The sequence below is a fragment of the Neopelma chrysocephalum genome, unplaced genomic scaffold (assembly GCF_003984885.1).
Source record: "Neopelma chrysocephalum unplaced genomic scaffold, ASM398488v2 Primary Assembly neopelma1_25, whole genome shotgun sequence".
Lineage (NCBI taxonomy): Eukaryota > Metazoa > Chordata > Aves > Passeriformes > Pipridae > Neopelma > Neopelma chrysocephalum.
This window is the reverse complement of record NW_020897694.1, coordinates 45,697,620-45,711,652: the sequence shown is the minus strand read 5'-3', so window position 1 is coordinate 45,711,652 and position 14,033 is coordinate 45,697,620. Positions and strand designations below refer to the sequence as shown.

General features: G+C 35.5%; 1 protein-coding gene across 2 annotated transcripts in view; it reads left to right on the top strand.

Annotated features, from left to right (window-relative positions):
• Window positions 1–14,033, top strand: part of ANOS1 (anosmin 1) — a 131,709-nt gene that overhangs the window by 89,511 nt on the left and 28,165 nt on the right. For both annotated transcript variants that reach the window (XM_027675132.1, XM_027675133.1), the window contains 2 exons: window positions 9,132–9,334; window positions 11,878–12,025. In XM_027675132.1, coding sequence (XP_027530933.1) covers window positions 9,132–9,334; window positions 11,878–12,025 — 351 coding nt within the window. The remainder of the gene's footprint in view (window positions 1–9,131; window positions 9,335–11,877; window positions 12,026–14,033) is intronic.

Below are 14,033 nucleotides of genomic sequence, written 5' to 3'. Positions count from 1 at the left end.
TGGATGATTCTCAGGCATAGTATGCGGGTTACCACATACCAGACGCTATTCTGAATAGGCAGATGGTCTGGATGTGGTCACCCTCTCTTAAAGACAGTCGATAATGTGGGCATAGCCAGACCATGTTAGTTGACTTCAGCGCCAAAAAATGAGATCCAGCACTTCTCACTCTACTAATAGAGGCAGCTTCTAATAGAAACACTTGTAGTTGTTTTAGCAGTGATAGAATCTTTATGCTGGTATAACTCAGCATACTTCAAGGAATGCAATTCCTCCTCTTTCTGTAGACAGAATTGTCTTGCAGTACAGATAGCTGCCGTCTGTGGGTTCCAAGCTTTTAGCTTGCAGTTTGGCCATAGTCAGTCCTAGAAAAAAATCTTACTGGAGATGCATTTATAGAGGCATGCAAGTACTTTTGCTGGTATGGATGGTTTAATCACTTACTGAATAAGTATATGTTAGACTTAATAACTTTTTGGTGCTATATCCATATTTGTGGTTAGAAGGTTGGCTGGCATAGCTATCCCATTACTGCTGTGACCACAAACCTTTTCATGTATAAAAAAAGTATTATTTTAAGAATTTATTATACTTAAGTAACATACCATTTCAGTCACATCAAAAATACACTTCCTTTGAGCTGTGTTGAGCTTATTGTAAGGACCCTTCAGCTGCAGTACCTTTCTCTTTACTTTTCTTTATGAACAGCTCGCCAGCAGATACAGCAGTTTGTTGCTGAATCAGACACCAACTTACTTTTAAACTGAGATCGTCAGTTTTTTACTGTGTAAATATTTTCTGACTATTCTGCTTGGAACCACTATCACTTCAGTTACCTAAAGGTAACTGAATGATAACACCAATATTCTGGCTTGAATATTCAGACAGGATTTTTATTACTTTCCAAAAAATTTACCCCCTACTGAGTGTGCTAGCCATGGGAGTGTATTGCTTAATATACCTACAGTGGTAATGAATATAAGAATATCCATGGTAAGTCATTTTGAAGGTCTCTTTAGACCAGAATCTGACCCGAGCCAGAAGTGGGTTTCTGGATAACAATATAAGAGCAGAATAAACACATAGAGGTATTTCTTCAGAATAGCCTCCCAGCTGGCAGTGATTTGTGTTTCAGGAGCTTGTGGTTTTGAAACTATTACATGAATACCAGAGTCCTCTTTTTCTGTGTTCTCTGCAGCAACCTCTGAAGCACTTGCTCTTCTTGATAACTACTTGTGGCTGTCTGGTGGAGGTGGAGAGCATTTGTGACAAAGATAGTAGTCAGTCAGGGAAACAGTAGTACCTCTGCATGCTCTTACCTAATAAATTAAAATAATTGGATTTTGATAATGGCAGAAAGTATGTAGTCAGCGTTCTTCAAAAGGCCTCTATAACTCTCAAAATAACAGTTTTCAAATCTGAACTCCAGCCCTTGGCAGAGAATCATGAATTGCCAGAAAAACAGAAAGGAGTTCAGTTAACTATCAGCTTCATAGCCCAAATCATCCTAATCTGGCAGCTCATTTTACTATTTAAGGGGCTTTAGTACTGTCAGTGGTTGTTATAAAGATGCCATGTTTGCCAGATGAAATGTGTAGTCACACTAGGTGACTCACATGAAGATGCTTCTGGGTGCTGAGTGCTGGGAATGATACTGGGATGCTTTAATGGCTATCTTTTAGCCTCCAAGTCCCCAGGTAGGCAGTCATAGTGGCAACAGTTATAGTGTCACATAGACATTTAATTACTACTTTGGAGCTCAGTGGGAAGTGGCGGCCTCTGCCTGGCTGAGAGGCAAGAAACTGCTGCTCAGATGTGCTTTGTTTTTGGAGTGCCAGCATCTACTGGCCCCTGCTGAGCTCCTACAGGCACGTTTAACCTCCAGTTTGGAAAAGGAAAGTGGATTTTGGCACATCACCTTTGGAAGGTTGCTGCCTGTCTGTGCTATGTTTATGTGAAGTGTGCACAGAAATTCACATCAGTGTTTCACTTCACCCTGTTGTGCCAAGACCAAGAGAAGATTATTATCTTTGTCAGACTTAGCAGAAGTTTTCTTCGAAAAGAAACCCTTTGATCAAGAAACATGACAGCAATTCCTAAGACAGTTTCTCACACAAGATGCTGAACTTTTACCAATTGCTCATAAGTTATAATGAATAGCAAATTATTTGGGTTTGGTTTTTTCTTTAAAGGAGGACAAATATGATATTTAATCTGAATCTAGGGAGAAGTATGGCACCACAAAGTCTCTGTCACTAAATATTTTAAGCTGTTAAGAGGAACATTCAAAAACGTGCTGTAATTACTTGGAGAGAGACTTTTTGTCTGGTTACCACAATCCTGTTTTATACTATTTTGTGCTTTTTGCAAACGCAAAAACATGATCTCTAAGTAGACACAGCAAAGTAAAGTTTTGTTTTATTCAAAATAATATTAAGTCTTCTGAGGTAATTTCCATAAACTTTTCTATCACTAAATAAAGCTCCTCATTATCCAAAGTAATTTAAAATGGAATGAAATTAAAAAGACTAAATGAGGAAAACAAGAGTATTGCATCAAGCATTTCAGCCTGCCATTCTTCATACAGTTGTGTTTTGAGGTTTGATCTACTGCAGCTTTTGATGCTCTTATATTGCAAACATTTGAGGTGAAGGTTTATTAGCTTTTACACTGCCTCATGTGTTCATTTATGGCATTAATTTGTAAATAATAAATAAATAAATTTACGCAGCTGAGACTTTATGAAACATCCAAAGCTTAAGCAGAGGTTTGGGGTTTTTTTAACACTGTTTATTTATTTTTATAGAGGAAATGAAGGGTTTGCATGTGCTTGTCCAACATGACCCTTCAGAGGAATAAAGTGATGCTTTGTTTTGCCAAAACACGATTCCAAAATGACAAGAAACACAGGTTAGACTCTACCTACCTGTTTGTAGCAGAGTGGCTGGAAAATGAAGTGAATGCTGCACTTAGAAAGTAGTTTTTTTCCTAGAAGTAGAACTCTGCACATGGACTTTTACATTGATACTGTCAGCTAAAATTGATCAGAACTTTATTCTATTTTAACAGTGGTTTCCACTTCCCTTTTCAGGGTTTTTAAATTGTGTATGCTTTCCTTTTCATCTTTAACTGAGTGTCAGTGGTTTACAATAACAGCAATAAATGAAACTAACTGAATACCTGGCAGAACATTTTTGATCTCCAAAGATACAAATATACTTCTCTTCATATTTAGACTGACTCTCTCCAAGCTGTTTCCTTTCCTCTGGAAGCAGAGAGAACTGTTCCTACAATCCATACATTAATGTCCTTGGATGAAAACTACCTGTACTTTTCACCCAGTAAGCAGGCACTGGATAGCCTACCCCAACTAGTCAGAAGCTGCTTGGCACTAGTAATACAATTTTTAATTTGTTGCATTTGGTTCAGAGTTTTTAAGCTATTTTTTCCTAGCTGTTTATGATTTGTGATGAGAATGAGAACAAACTCTTAGTAACTGAGGCTACAGTTAACTACAGGGATCAACGTTAGGCATTTCTATATAATATATTATCTCACTGGTCTGTGGATAGGTACTGTGCCATTCTCAGAGAGAAAAAGAGGCCATAAGATCAACACAATGAGCCCAAATCATCCGATCCTTCTACCTCTGCTACAGGTTTCTGTCTTCATCATGAAGGCAGTTGCTAGCATACGCAGGATAGATTGTCAAGCAAAAGGACGCAGACAACATTGTTTTCACAGCACATAAGTACCATGCTGGATGTGATTTCATGCATACATTACTGAGTGTTAGAAAAACCAGAACAGACACCCACTCACAGCAATAAAATTCTTTCTGTTGCTCCTTTGAGACCAATGATTTTTTTATACTGTTGCACAGCTGGTTTATGTGTGCCATTTCCACTGGGCAAAGCCAGTCCTCCCTCTTATGCCTTGAAACTGTTTAATGGTTGGAAACTTGTCTGAAGAGCAGCTTCAGCAGATTTTTAAAGTTGGAAGGTCTAATGTTTGAAAGATAGCAATGGGAGATCTATTTTAAGTCTGAGAAAAAGCTCCATAAAAAAGGGTTTAAATTATTGTCAAACTTGCTCTCACTTTTACAGCTCAGAATGAGAATTCTGGTTGCAATGTCATTATCCCCTTCTCTGACATATATTCCAAATCATTTACTGTTTTCACTACAGTTTCCACATTGAAATCCAAAGTGGATGCATTGCAGCAGTGTATGATGTGATTCTTGTTTATAGCTTGCCCATACTGTTTTTCAAGGTTGAAAAAGTGTTTCCAGATTCTATTGATTGAAATAATTTTGGAAAATATAAACTATCACTATGTTTACAAATATGAGTGTGGGAAGACACGCATTTTGAAATGGCGATGATGTGAGGTTTTTCTTTTTTTCCTTTATTTGCAGCAAGAAATCCTCCCTTTTGGGGATTGGAGACAGAGTTTTGCTTGTGATGGCTGAGTAGCCAGCAAGACAAGAATTTAAGTCCTTTGGGTATACTCAAGCCAAATACAATCCAGACAAATGCAGTACTTACTCCAAGTGCTGGAACAGCAGCTTCAGCCTTGACCTAATGAAGCTATCATTTCTAGCAGTGAGAAGCGATTTACTTGTCAGGTTGCTGAGACCAGAATTTTTTCAGAGTTGAGGACAGCTGTCTGTGCCAAATTCTTGTATATATAGAGTGACTTCTATTTTATTTGAATTATAGTATAAAATGCAAGGGAAAAACTGCCACTAACATCACTCTTTCTGCAGACCAAAGAATTTGATTTAACACTCAGATAAATTAATGTGTATAAAATTTCATAATTTACATTTGAAAAACTGGCAGCAGTTTCCAGTAATTTAATGTTAATGTGTCTGAATTATACGTGTGGGCAGTCAGTCAAAGGGATCACAGGTATATGAAGACTAACAGTTGGCTGTTGGCTTTATAGTCAGCAGAATGTCACTTGAGCTTTATAACCAGGTTAACAAACACCTTATGTATGTAAGCTTTACGATTCAGTACCAGTTATTAGACCTTGAAGTATTTTAGCACGAGTTGTATAGTGCTTTTAATATCTACATAGACATAAGCATAACAGACCACCTTGTAGAAGCATGACTTTTCTGTTCAATAACACAGAAAAAAACCAACTAATCTCTTATCTGGTAGCTGGCTGGCATGCATTGTGGAGGAGCATGCTCTTGCACTTCACAGATTTTTTTTGTTTTTCTGGGTTCTTGTTTATTTGAGAGGTCTAGGAGGGTGTTGCGTTTTTTTACGTGTTTTCTTTGATGGTGGGGTTTTGGTTGTTCTGGGTTTTTTTCCTGTTAATAACAGAGATCAAATATCTTGCCCTGCTATTCCTTCTCACTTATCTGTTCTGCTTATGAAAATAAATCCTTTCAAATGAAGAACCGATTAATATTCTTGGGTTTTTAGCTTACAAAATGATGATTCTATCACTTGTAATAGTGATGAGTGTCACAGAAATATATAGAAATAGATGAATAAATTATATAGTGGTATTGAAATACTTAATATGGAATGGATTCTCAGCTGATATAAAATGCTCACTAAGTGGCTTAATATTTCAGGTAATACACCCAAAATTCAAGAAATATTTTACTGTTGTGTTCCTTCAATCAGACATGGGTTTTTTTCCAGATGATTTAATGCAAAACTGTAATAATTTAGATTAGTTTATTTTTGATGTCTTACATCTTTCTAGCTTATTATTTTCTCCAGCTTCCTCTACTAGTTTTAGAAAAGGTCTTATAGAAAATGTATCACTTTCAAATGTCACCCCTTTTCATGTTTGTCAACTGCAGATCTCCTTTCTGTCTTCTACTACTACAACCACCACTGTTCCTCATTGTTCAGAGGCATTTTTGTGGATGACATTTGCGAGATTTGCAAAAGAATCTTTGAAGAAAGAGGGCACTCAGGAAAATCTCTGCTATTACTGTATTATTTTGCATGTAAATTCCTTCTATGAGGACATTCTTTCTATCCTTAACTGTAATTAGCCAATGATTTTTAATACAGTGTTTACATTCTCACATAGCAAAGTGGAAACATTAATAGGTTTTCTTTCAAATATAGATCAGCATTTTGTCTGCTGACTGGACTGTTTCTAGTGAGCACAGAGGAAATGCTGCTGATAAAGTAATGTTTTAAATAAACTATGTAATTATAAAAGATACAGGATGAAATGCTAGTGCTATAGAATTCAGAAGAAATGATCTATTAGTTTCAGTACGCACATAGTTCTTCCTTACTGTTTTCTTTTTTGAGATGGAGATAGAAGCATTTGAAAAGGATGAATCTAAATTTGCTCTTAGACCTAAAAAAAATTGGTGACTAGAACTTCAAAATATTTTTAATCATAATATGATTTGTCCAGAAGAGTTATTTCATTTAACTTTTAGATTTTTTTTTAAATGAGTCTCAGTCTTCTGTAGGTGCAGAATTAGGAAAAACAAGTTTTATACTTAGAATTGTTTTTGCTTATGTCTGACTATTTGGAAAGACATTCTCTGAAACACTTTAATTCTATCCCATATGTTTTGTATACATAATACATGATGCATAGTACTTCTGGGAGATAACCTGAATAATTCACCTACAGTAATATGATCATGTTGCACTTCAGGTTATAAATGTTTTATTTCCCTAATACATTCTCGTATGTGTGTGCCATAAAACCCCCCCAAACATTTTAAATAGTGAAGATGAATGCTTAATAAAGGTTTTAGATGTATGAATCATGATTGTGTTTATATTTATGGTATGTAAATATCATTTATATTTACTTATTTTATTAAACAATAGAAGGAAATGAAAAGTTGTATCAGAGCGTAGTACAAACCGTTTAGCTAAATTTTTCTTTAATTTATCCATTCTGATATAAGTACTTTTGTATACTTTAAGATGGAGTGGTTGGTTACTTCTCAGGTGTTGTGGTTTCACCCCAACCACCAACCAAGCCCCACGCAGCCACTCACCCACTCCCCTACTGTGGAGACTGGGGAAACAGTCAGAAGGGTAAAACACTCGTGAGTTGAGATAAAGACAGTTTAATAGGGAGAGCAAAAGCTGCATGCACAAGCAAAGTGAAACAGAGAATTAAGTCAGTGCTTCCCATGGGCAGGCAGATGTTCAGCCATCTCCAGGAGAGCAGGGCCCCATCAAGCATAACAGGTACTTGGGAAGACAAACACCATCACTCCAAACGTCTCCCCCTTTCTCCTTCTTCCCCCCAGCTTTATATACTGAGCATGATGTGATATGGTCTGAAATATCCCTTTGGCCAGTTTGGGTCACCTGTCCCAGCCGTGTCTCCTCCAAGCTTCCATGCACCCCCAACTTCCTTGCCCGTGTGGCAGTATGAAAAGCAGAAAAGGGCTTGGCTCTGTGTAAGCCCTGCTCAGGACTAACAAAAACGTCTCTGTATTATCAACCCTATGTTCAGCATAAATCCTAAACATAGCCCCATACCAGCCACTGCAAAGAAAATTAACTCTACCCCAACCAAAACCAGCACAACAGGTAAGGAAATAAGTGTAAAAGCAGTGCTTCTCCAAAGCCAGAAATGGCTTATGAGTGGATTAAAAAAAAAAACACAAAGGAGAACTAAGGAATTCTTATTATTTGTAAATTATGTTTAATTTCCAGAATTGTTAGGTATGCTTTGTAACTTTTATGGCCAAAATTTAGGTTGAATTATATATGTGAGGAAACAGAGACATCCGTTACTATTTAAGTAAAGTGGCATGTGTGAGGAGTATCCATTGTTACTTAAGCAAGAGTCCTGATCAATAACAAGAATAAGCCATTATTTCACATCTGCTGATCTTTAAAAGTGAAATGCTGTCTTTATTAATTCTGAATGTGTTTTTTCATGAAGTAAATGATGGATTTCTTCAGTGACACCATTTGTCATAGGGATTATCTAACGAACTTAGTACGCCTGGAACGTTTATTTAACAGCTCATTTACCATTATAAAAAGTTGCAGGTGAAGTGCATGTCTGGTGTCCCCTGTGCACAACTCCAGTTTTATTTCTGGCAAATAAGGCTACAGGTTCCTAAAAGGTCTTAATTAACATGAATTTCCTTTATTGTGCTTGATATACTTTTAATATTTTTTTTTTGAGTCTCATCGTTTACTTCTAGTAAATTTTGGTTTTGCAGTTTCCTTATATTTTGTCATGAATTTTTAGCTACCACAGCCATTTAAAAAAAGATCAGAGTTAAAAAGTAGAATTAAAAAGTAGGATTTGTTAAACAGCAAATTGGACTTTCAGAAGCTCAGTTGCAAAATTTCCATTGATTCACATTACTTGGAACCAGGATATTATGTAGTAAGTCCACAAGAAGGACCTTATATTCAATATTGGAAAAGATTCAGTATTTGAGCCTCTGACTGTCAGGTGTCCTTTTTGACTCAATTGTCAGCACAAAGACAACTGACAACTGTTATCTCAGTTGATATTGACCAGGAATTGAACAGAGTAGTGAAATAAATCACAGGGGAAGCTAACTGCTTTTTGTCATTCTAAAAAAACCCCTATAGACTTCTATCACAGAATAATATATCATTACATCTTAATTGCATTAATTCTAGGGAAGTGTTTATGTCCCATGGTGGTAAATACCAATATTAGAATTTTGGAGAAAGATTCAACATGTCGAAACATAATTTTATCATCTGAGAATTATCTGGCAACACCAAAAAAATATTCAGTATTTCTACCATACAATTCTGTGGTGACTCTACAATGCCACTTGTAGAACTCGAGTGTTTTACACTCACTGTGTATTTAAAGTAGTAAAACCGATAGTCTAGTACATTTTGACAAAGCTTCATAATGTTTGTGAACTATCAAAAACACAGAGTAATGACAAAACTAGATGCTAACCCATAATTTTTATTTCAGTAGAGTATGAATTTCTAGAATTTATAAGAACCATATCAGTCATGGGAAATCTTTGCCTGAATTTTCCTCAATATATTTAGTGTGTTTAATCCAGCTTGTGTATGCCTGGTAAATATATAAGATGAAGATAATATTTACCTTAATGAAGGTGATCTTTATTTTAGAATCTCTTTGTTTATTTTAAATTCCAGATCCATCTGCTCCACCAGCTCCGTCTAATATCAGAATTGCCAATATCAGTGCAAGCAATGATGGGAGTGTGAATGTAATGATTACTTGGGATCTTCCAGAAGAGCCTGATATCCCAGTGCACCACTACAAAGTCTTCTGGAGCTGGACATACAGCAAATATGTAATTCCAGCGAAAAAAAAGAGAAGGAAGACTACCGATGGGGTAAGAAATAAATGAATAAATGGGACAGAAATCTGGCTTATTTCTGGCACAAAATATAGTGTAAGTATAAAATATGTGACAAATTGAATGATTTCAGCAGCTGCTAAAGTGGTGGTCTTCCTATCACCAAGGCCATAGACAATTTTGATCTCTCAATGCTATCTTGCACCGAACTCAGGGAGAGAAGTAGACTTGGACCTCAAAATGAAGTTAAATACAATAAGCTTTTTCAGGAAAGTTCAACAGAAGGTTAAGTGCTGTTAGTCCTCCAAATTCAGGCTTATTCTATTAGTGCTTCTTAAAGATGCAGTGCTTGTTTTATTTAAAAAGCCTAACTTCATCTGTAACATTGTTCTTTCACTATGCAAATAAAACTTGTGTCACTGTCTTAGAGAGTAACTGTTAAATAGTCAGCATAGGTCCAAGGGAAGAACATTCTCAAAACTCTTTAAATAAGCTGCTGTACCAAAGATCTGACATATTTCCTTTGCAGCAAAGAATGAGTTTCTTTAATGATGTATTAAGTATTGGTTTACTGGAAAGCTTTCTGTTATGATATCCTTAAGTATATTGCATATTATTTTAAAGTAATTAAAAGAAAAAGAAATCTATTACAGATAACAGATTGAACTTGATTCTCAGTGCATTGTGCACAGATGCATTATGAGAATTTTGTCCAATGTCTACGTCAACACTGTCTTTTGGCTCTGGCTGCCCACTTGAACTGTGATGAATGACAGTCAGAGGGTCATAGTTCCCTCTTTGTCCCTTGGTCACCAAACCTTTAGAAAAATAAAGTCAATGAAGGCTGCGGGATGAAATCATGCAAGTAAATTTGCACAGAAAAGAAGGTTAGTTCTTAGTTGTCCTCTAAAAAAATTATTCTGGCAAGATAGGAGTAGGGTTGGACTATGCTATGTAGAAAAATTTGTGTTCCTCAGAACAGTTTACATTGGCTTGAGACCTTCAAGACAGAGTCTTCAGCCTAAAGATACCAGGGAGCTTTCTCTCTACAAGCTGATCCTTAAATCACAAACCCCAGAGAATTTTAAAATTGATCTAGGTCCTTAATGTTGTTTTGACACTTTGCGTAGAGTACATCCTACATACAAATATATTAAAACAGATCTAATATTGAACATAATGTTAATTTGGACCAAGTTTCTGATCTTGAATATAGGGAAATACAGAAGAATCAAGCTGTATTTTTATAGAAAAGTACGGCTCTTACAATATCTTTCGTATTACTTCTAGTTTACTGTACTTTTTCTTCTGCAGCCTGTAATGAAACTGTACATCAGTGCCAATGATATTCAGACCTCCCTACAGGAGGTCTGAATACTCCAGCACACTCCATATGCTATTGCTAATCAGTGGTCATTTGAATATTATAGCAAATCTTAGGCTAAAAACAGAAAATGCAGGAAAATAAAAGAAAAGGAAAGGTGGAAAAATCTTGGTTTTCAAAGATAATTGAAGAATTTTTTTGCCCAGTTTTAATATTTAGATAGACTAATTCAAATAATTTTATACTGATTTCTATGTGAAATCATTCCAGGTAGACATTCAGTTAATTTGAATACAATATTAACACTCTTAAGAGCTATAGTCAATATGTCAGCACAAAACAAGTAAAGATAATTAATATTAAATGCTTTTGGCAATCCCTTGTTAACATTCCAAGTGTTAAATATGGGATGGTTACGTGGGTAAATAGTTGTCTTTTGTCACTCTGGATTGACTGTCAAACTTAAGAGGCACAAGGAATTCTAATAAAAACAAGGAGTAATGTCTTCCACCTGGCACATGCACTAGAAGGACATTTTTATAATTAAATCTAGACAAAATTAAACTGTAAGACTATTGAGAAGCCTGGACTATTGGGAAGCCTGGACTCTTCTTTGCAGTATTGTGTGACTTGACCTAATTTATGAGTTATTGCCTGGAGAAAGATAAACTTACTCTGTTGTTTCCCTATTAAAGACACTTCCATGACACTAGAAACTGTATTTTTTCTATTATATTTTCCATTTTATAGTGGAAAAGTGTTCTTACCAATGAGTGGGTATTTTTTTTTTTTTAATTTTTATTTTCAAGAGTTGAAACAAATAGAAAATAGTGAAGAATGTATTAAATGTTGGATGTGAGCTGTCTTCAGACTGGCTTCTATAGAAAAAGTTTTCAATTGCTTTACTAACACAGAAATTGGGGAATAAAACATTTAAATTCCTTTGGCTAAAATGATTTTGGCATAAGAAAAAACTTTTTATATGGAAGAAAACCCCTTTGTTTTGGCCTAAACAAAGGTTTGTAATTGCCAAGGAACTGCAAAAATAGCATCAAGAAGGTTAGTATTTTTAAATGACACAGAAAAACAGAGTCCAATAAAAGAGATTTTTTTAAAAAGGAAATTTTGCTCTGAAATTTATACATGAATTTTCTAATTTCAAAAAGGTAGGGTGCCTAAGATAACAGGCCTGTTTTTAATAAAGACCTGTGTTTCAGCAATACTATAACTACTTTGTATATTTATTCTATTATAGGCCCAAAATTATGTGGTCCTGGAGGGGCTCCAGCCCAACAGCAACTACAATGTAGAACTGCAGGCAGTAACACGTTGGGGTCAGATACGCCTAAAAAGTGCTAAGGTTTCTCTCCATTTTAGCACGACTCAGGACATCAGGAGTAATAGTGAGTAATCATATTCAAATACCTGAATTCTTTTTCTCTCCTTTATCTGGAATTTGAATGTTTTATATAATGATCTCTCAAATTTAATAAAATATTTTTCTTAAAGTAGGCTGTTTCATAGCACAAAGATCCTCTCTCAATCAAGTTGAGTAACCTTTTCATGTTAAATTTCTTGTCTAAAAATTGGTGTCAGTTTCTGCCTAATTCTTTGTCTTAGATCCTACTCACCTAAAATAAACAATTTCAATGAAGCATTTACATGACTATTGTGTTAGTATTCTTTAGATGTTATATAGGTATAAATACTGATGGTATTTGTCAGTGTCTGGAATAAAACCATTTCTATGTCTTTGTCTTAACTGAACAGTATTAACCTGCAATATCTTTCAAAATCCTGACTATTTTTAGTAGCCTATAATAGGCCTCCAGGTTCTTGGACCACACGAATATGTATTTACTATGAACTGAAATAAAACATTGTCTCTTCTTTTAGGAAATCAAAAACATTCCGTATCTAACAAGCAATGCATTCTCAAAATTTTGCTTACATAGGACCTGCACTCAAATTAAATCTCAAGATCTGTAGAGGTTAGGTTATGCATTGCTATAGTCTTTAAAACCTGACATGCTAAGTAATATGATTGAAAACTGTATCTGAATCTGAGAGTAAACCGTGATTCTTAGTCTTGGTTAAATGCTATTTTGTACAATTAAAATACACTACTGGGTTACTGCCACAATTGCTGATGTTTCTCTGTTTAACTAATATAGAAAAATTCTGATAATAAGATGTTAAAGAATATGATTTTAAATATTCTTCCCTGTCTCCATTTCATTTTCCATTAATTTATATTCTCTCTTTAAAGTACACTCAAAGTTTAAACTTGTGGCCATTTTTATAACAGAACTGTAATTACTTTCAACCTAACTAATCAACTGTTATTGTTGTCATATTCTGTTTGGGAGTACATAAAATACTGTAAAGTAGTTGTTAGCTATAATAGACCTTCTTGTCTAGAGTTGCTTCCCATATTAATGTACCAAGAAGAAAAAGTAAACCTAAATATCCTTCTTTCTCCCATATTAAACTTACTTTTACTACTTTTCTGGGCCATCTTAAGAGGCAGCAGAAGGTTAAGTTTTCATCTCTTCCATACACTGTCTTTTCTTCAAATCCATACCAGAATATCAGCTTGAACCTTCACAGTCTGTACATTAGTCAAGTTTGGGTTAAATCCGCAGTGAAGCCCAATGTAAGTGAATATAAGAGTTCTGCCCTTTCCTTATTGGCTCTCCTACATTGTACCTGTGCTTTTTGTCATCCCCTAGAAAAGTAATGTAGTTTACAGGACTGTGCATGATGTCAAAAACTTCTTTGAGTCGCCACATAAAGTTGTCCTTTGTTTTCTGTATGTACACAGGAGATATAACAGAAGAAAAATTACAGTGAGAACTGGGTGTTTAATTCCAGAACACTGAGCCATTAAGCTACATTAGAAACATATCTTTGGTGTTTATGGGAGGTGTTCATGTTTTGCTGAATCTTTTCCTAAGAATTTTTTGTGGGATTTGCTACTGTTTTTCCTTTCTCTCTTCCTCCCCTCCCACTCTCCCTGCAAAGTTCATTTTGCTAGAGAAGCAAGCAAAAATTTTGTTGTTTTTTTTTTCCAACCCCCTCCCAATTTCCTGCTCCCTCTGGTAAAATTTTCTGTTCTTGCTCTCAGTGCTAAAATTCAAGGTGTTTAGTTTTCAGCCCAGTCATCTTGACTGTCATGTCGCCAGATTACATCACAGCTTTGAGAAAGAGCTGGGTTTACATCAGATCACAGGAGAACACTGGTGCTGGGATTTCAGCTGAGCCAGGGGTTGGTCTGTGTCCTAATAACTGGAAGAAAATTCTAGATACCATTATACAGAACTAGCCAAAGGAACAATGGGCAAGCTGTTGAATTTCTTTCTCTCATTTTACTATGAGAATAGCTTTATAAACATTCTCATCTTGGGAACA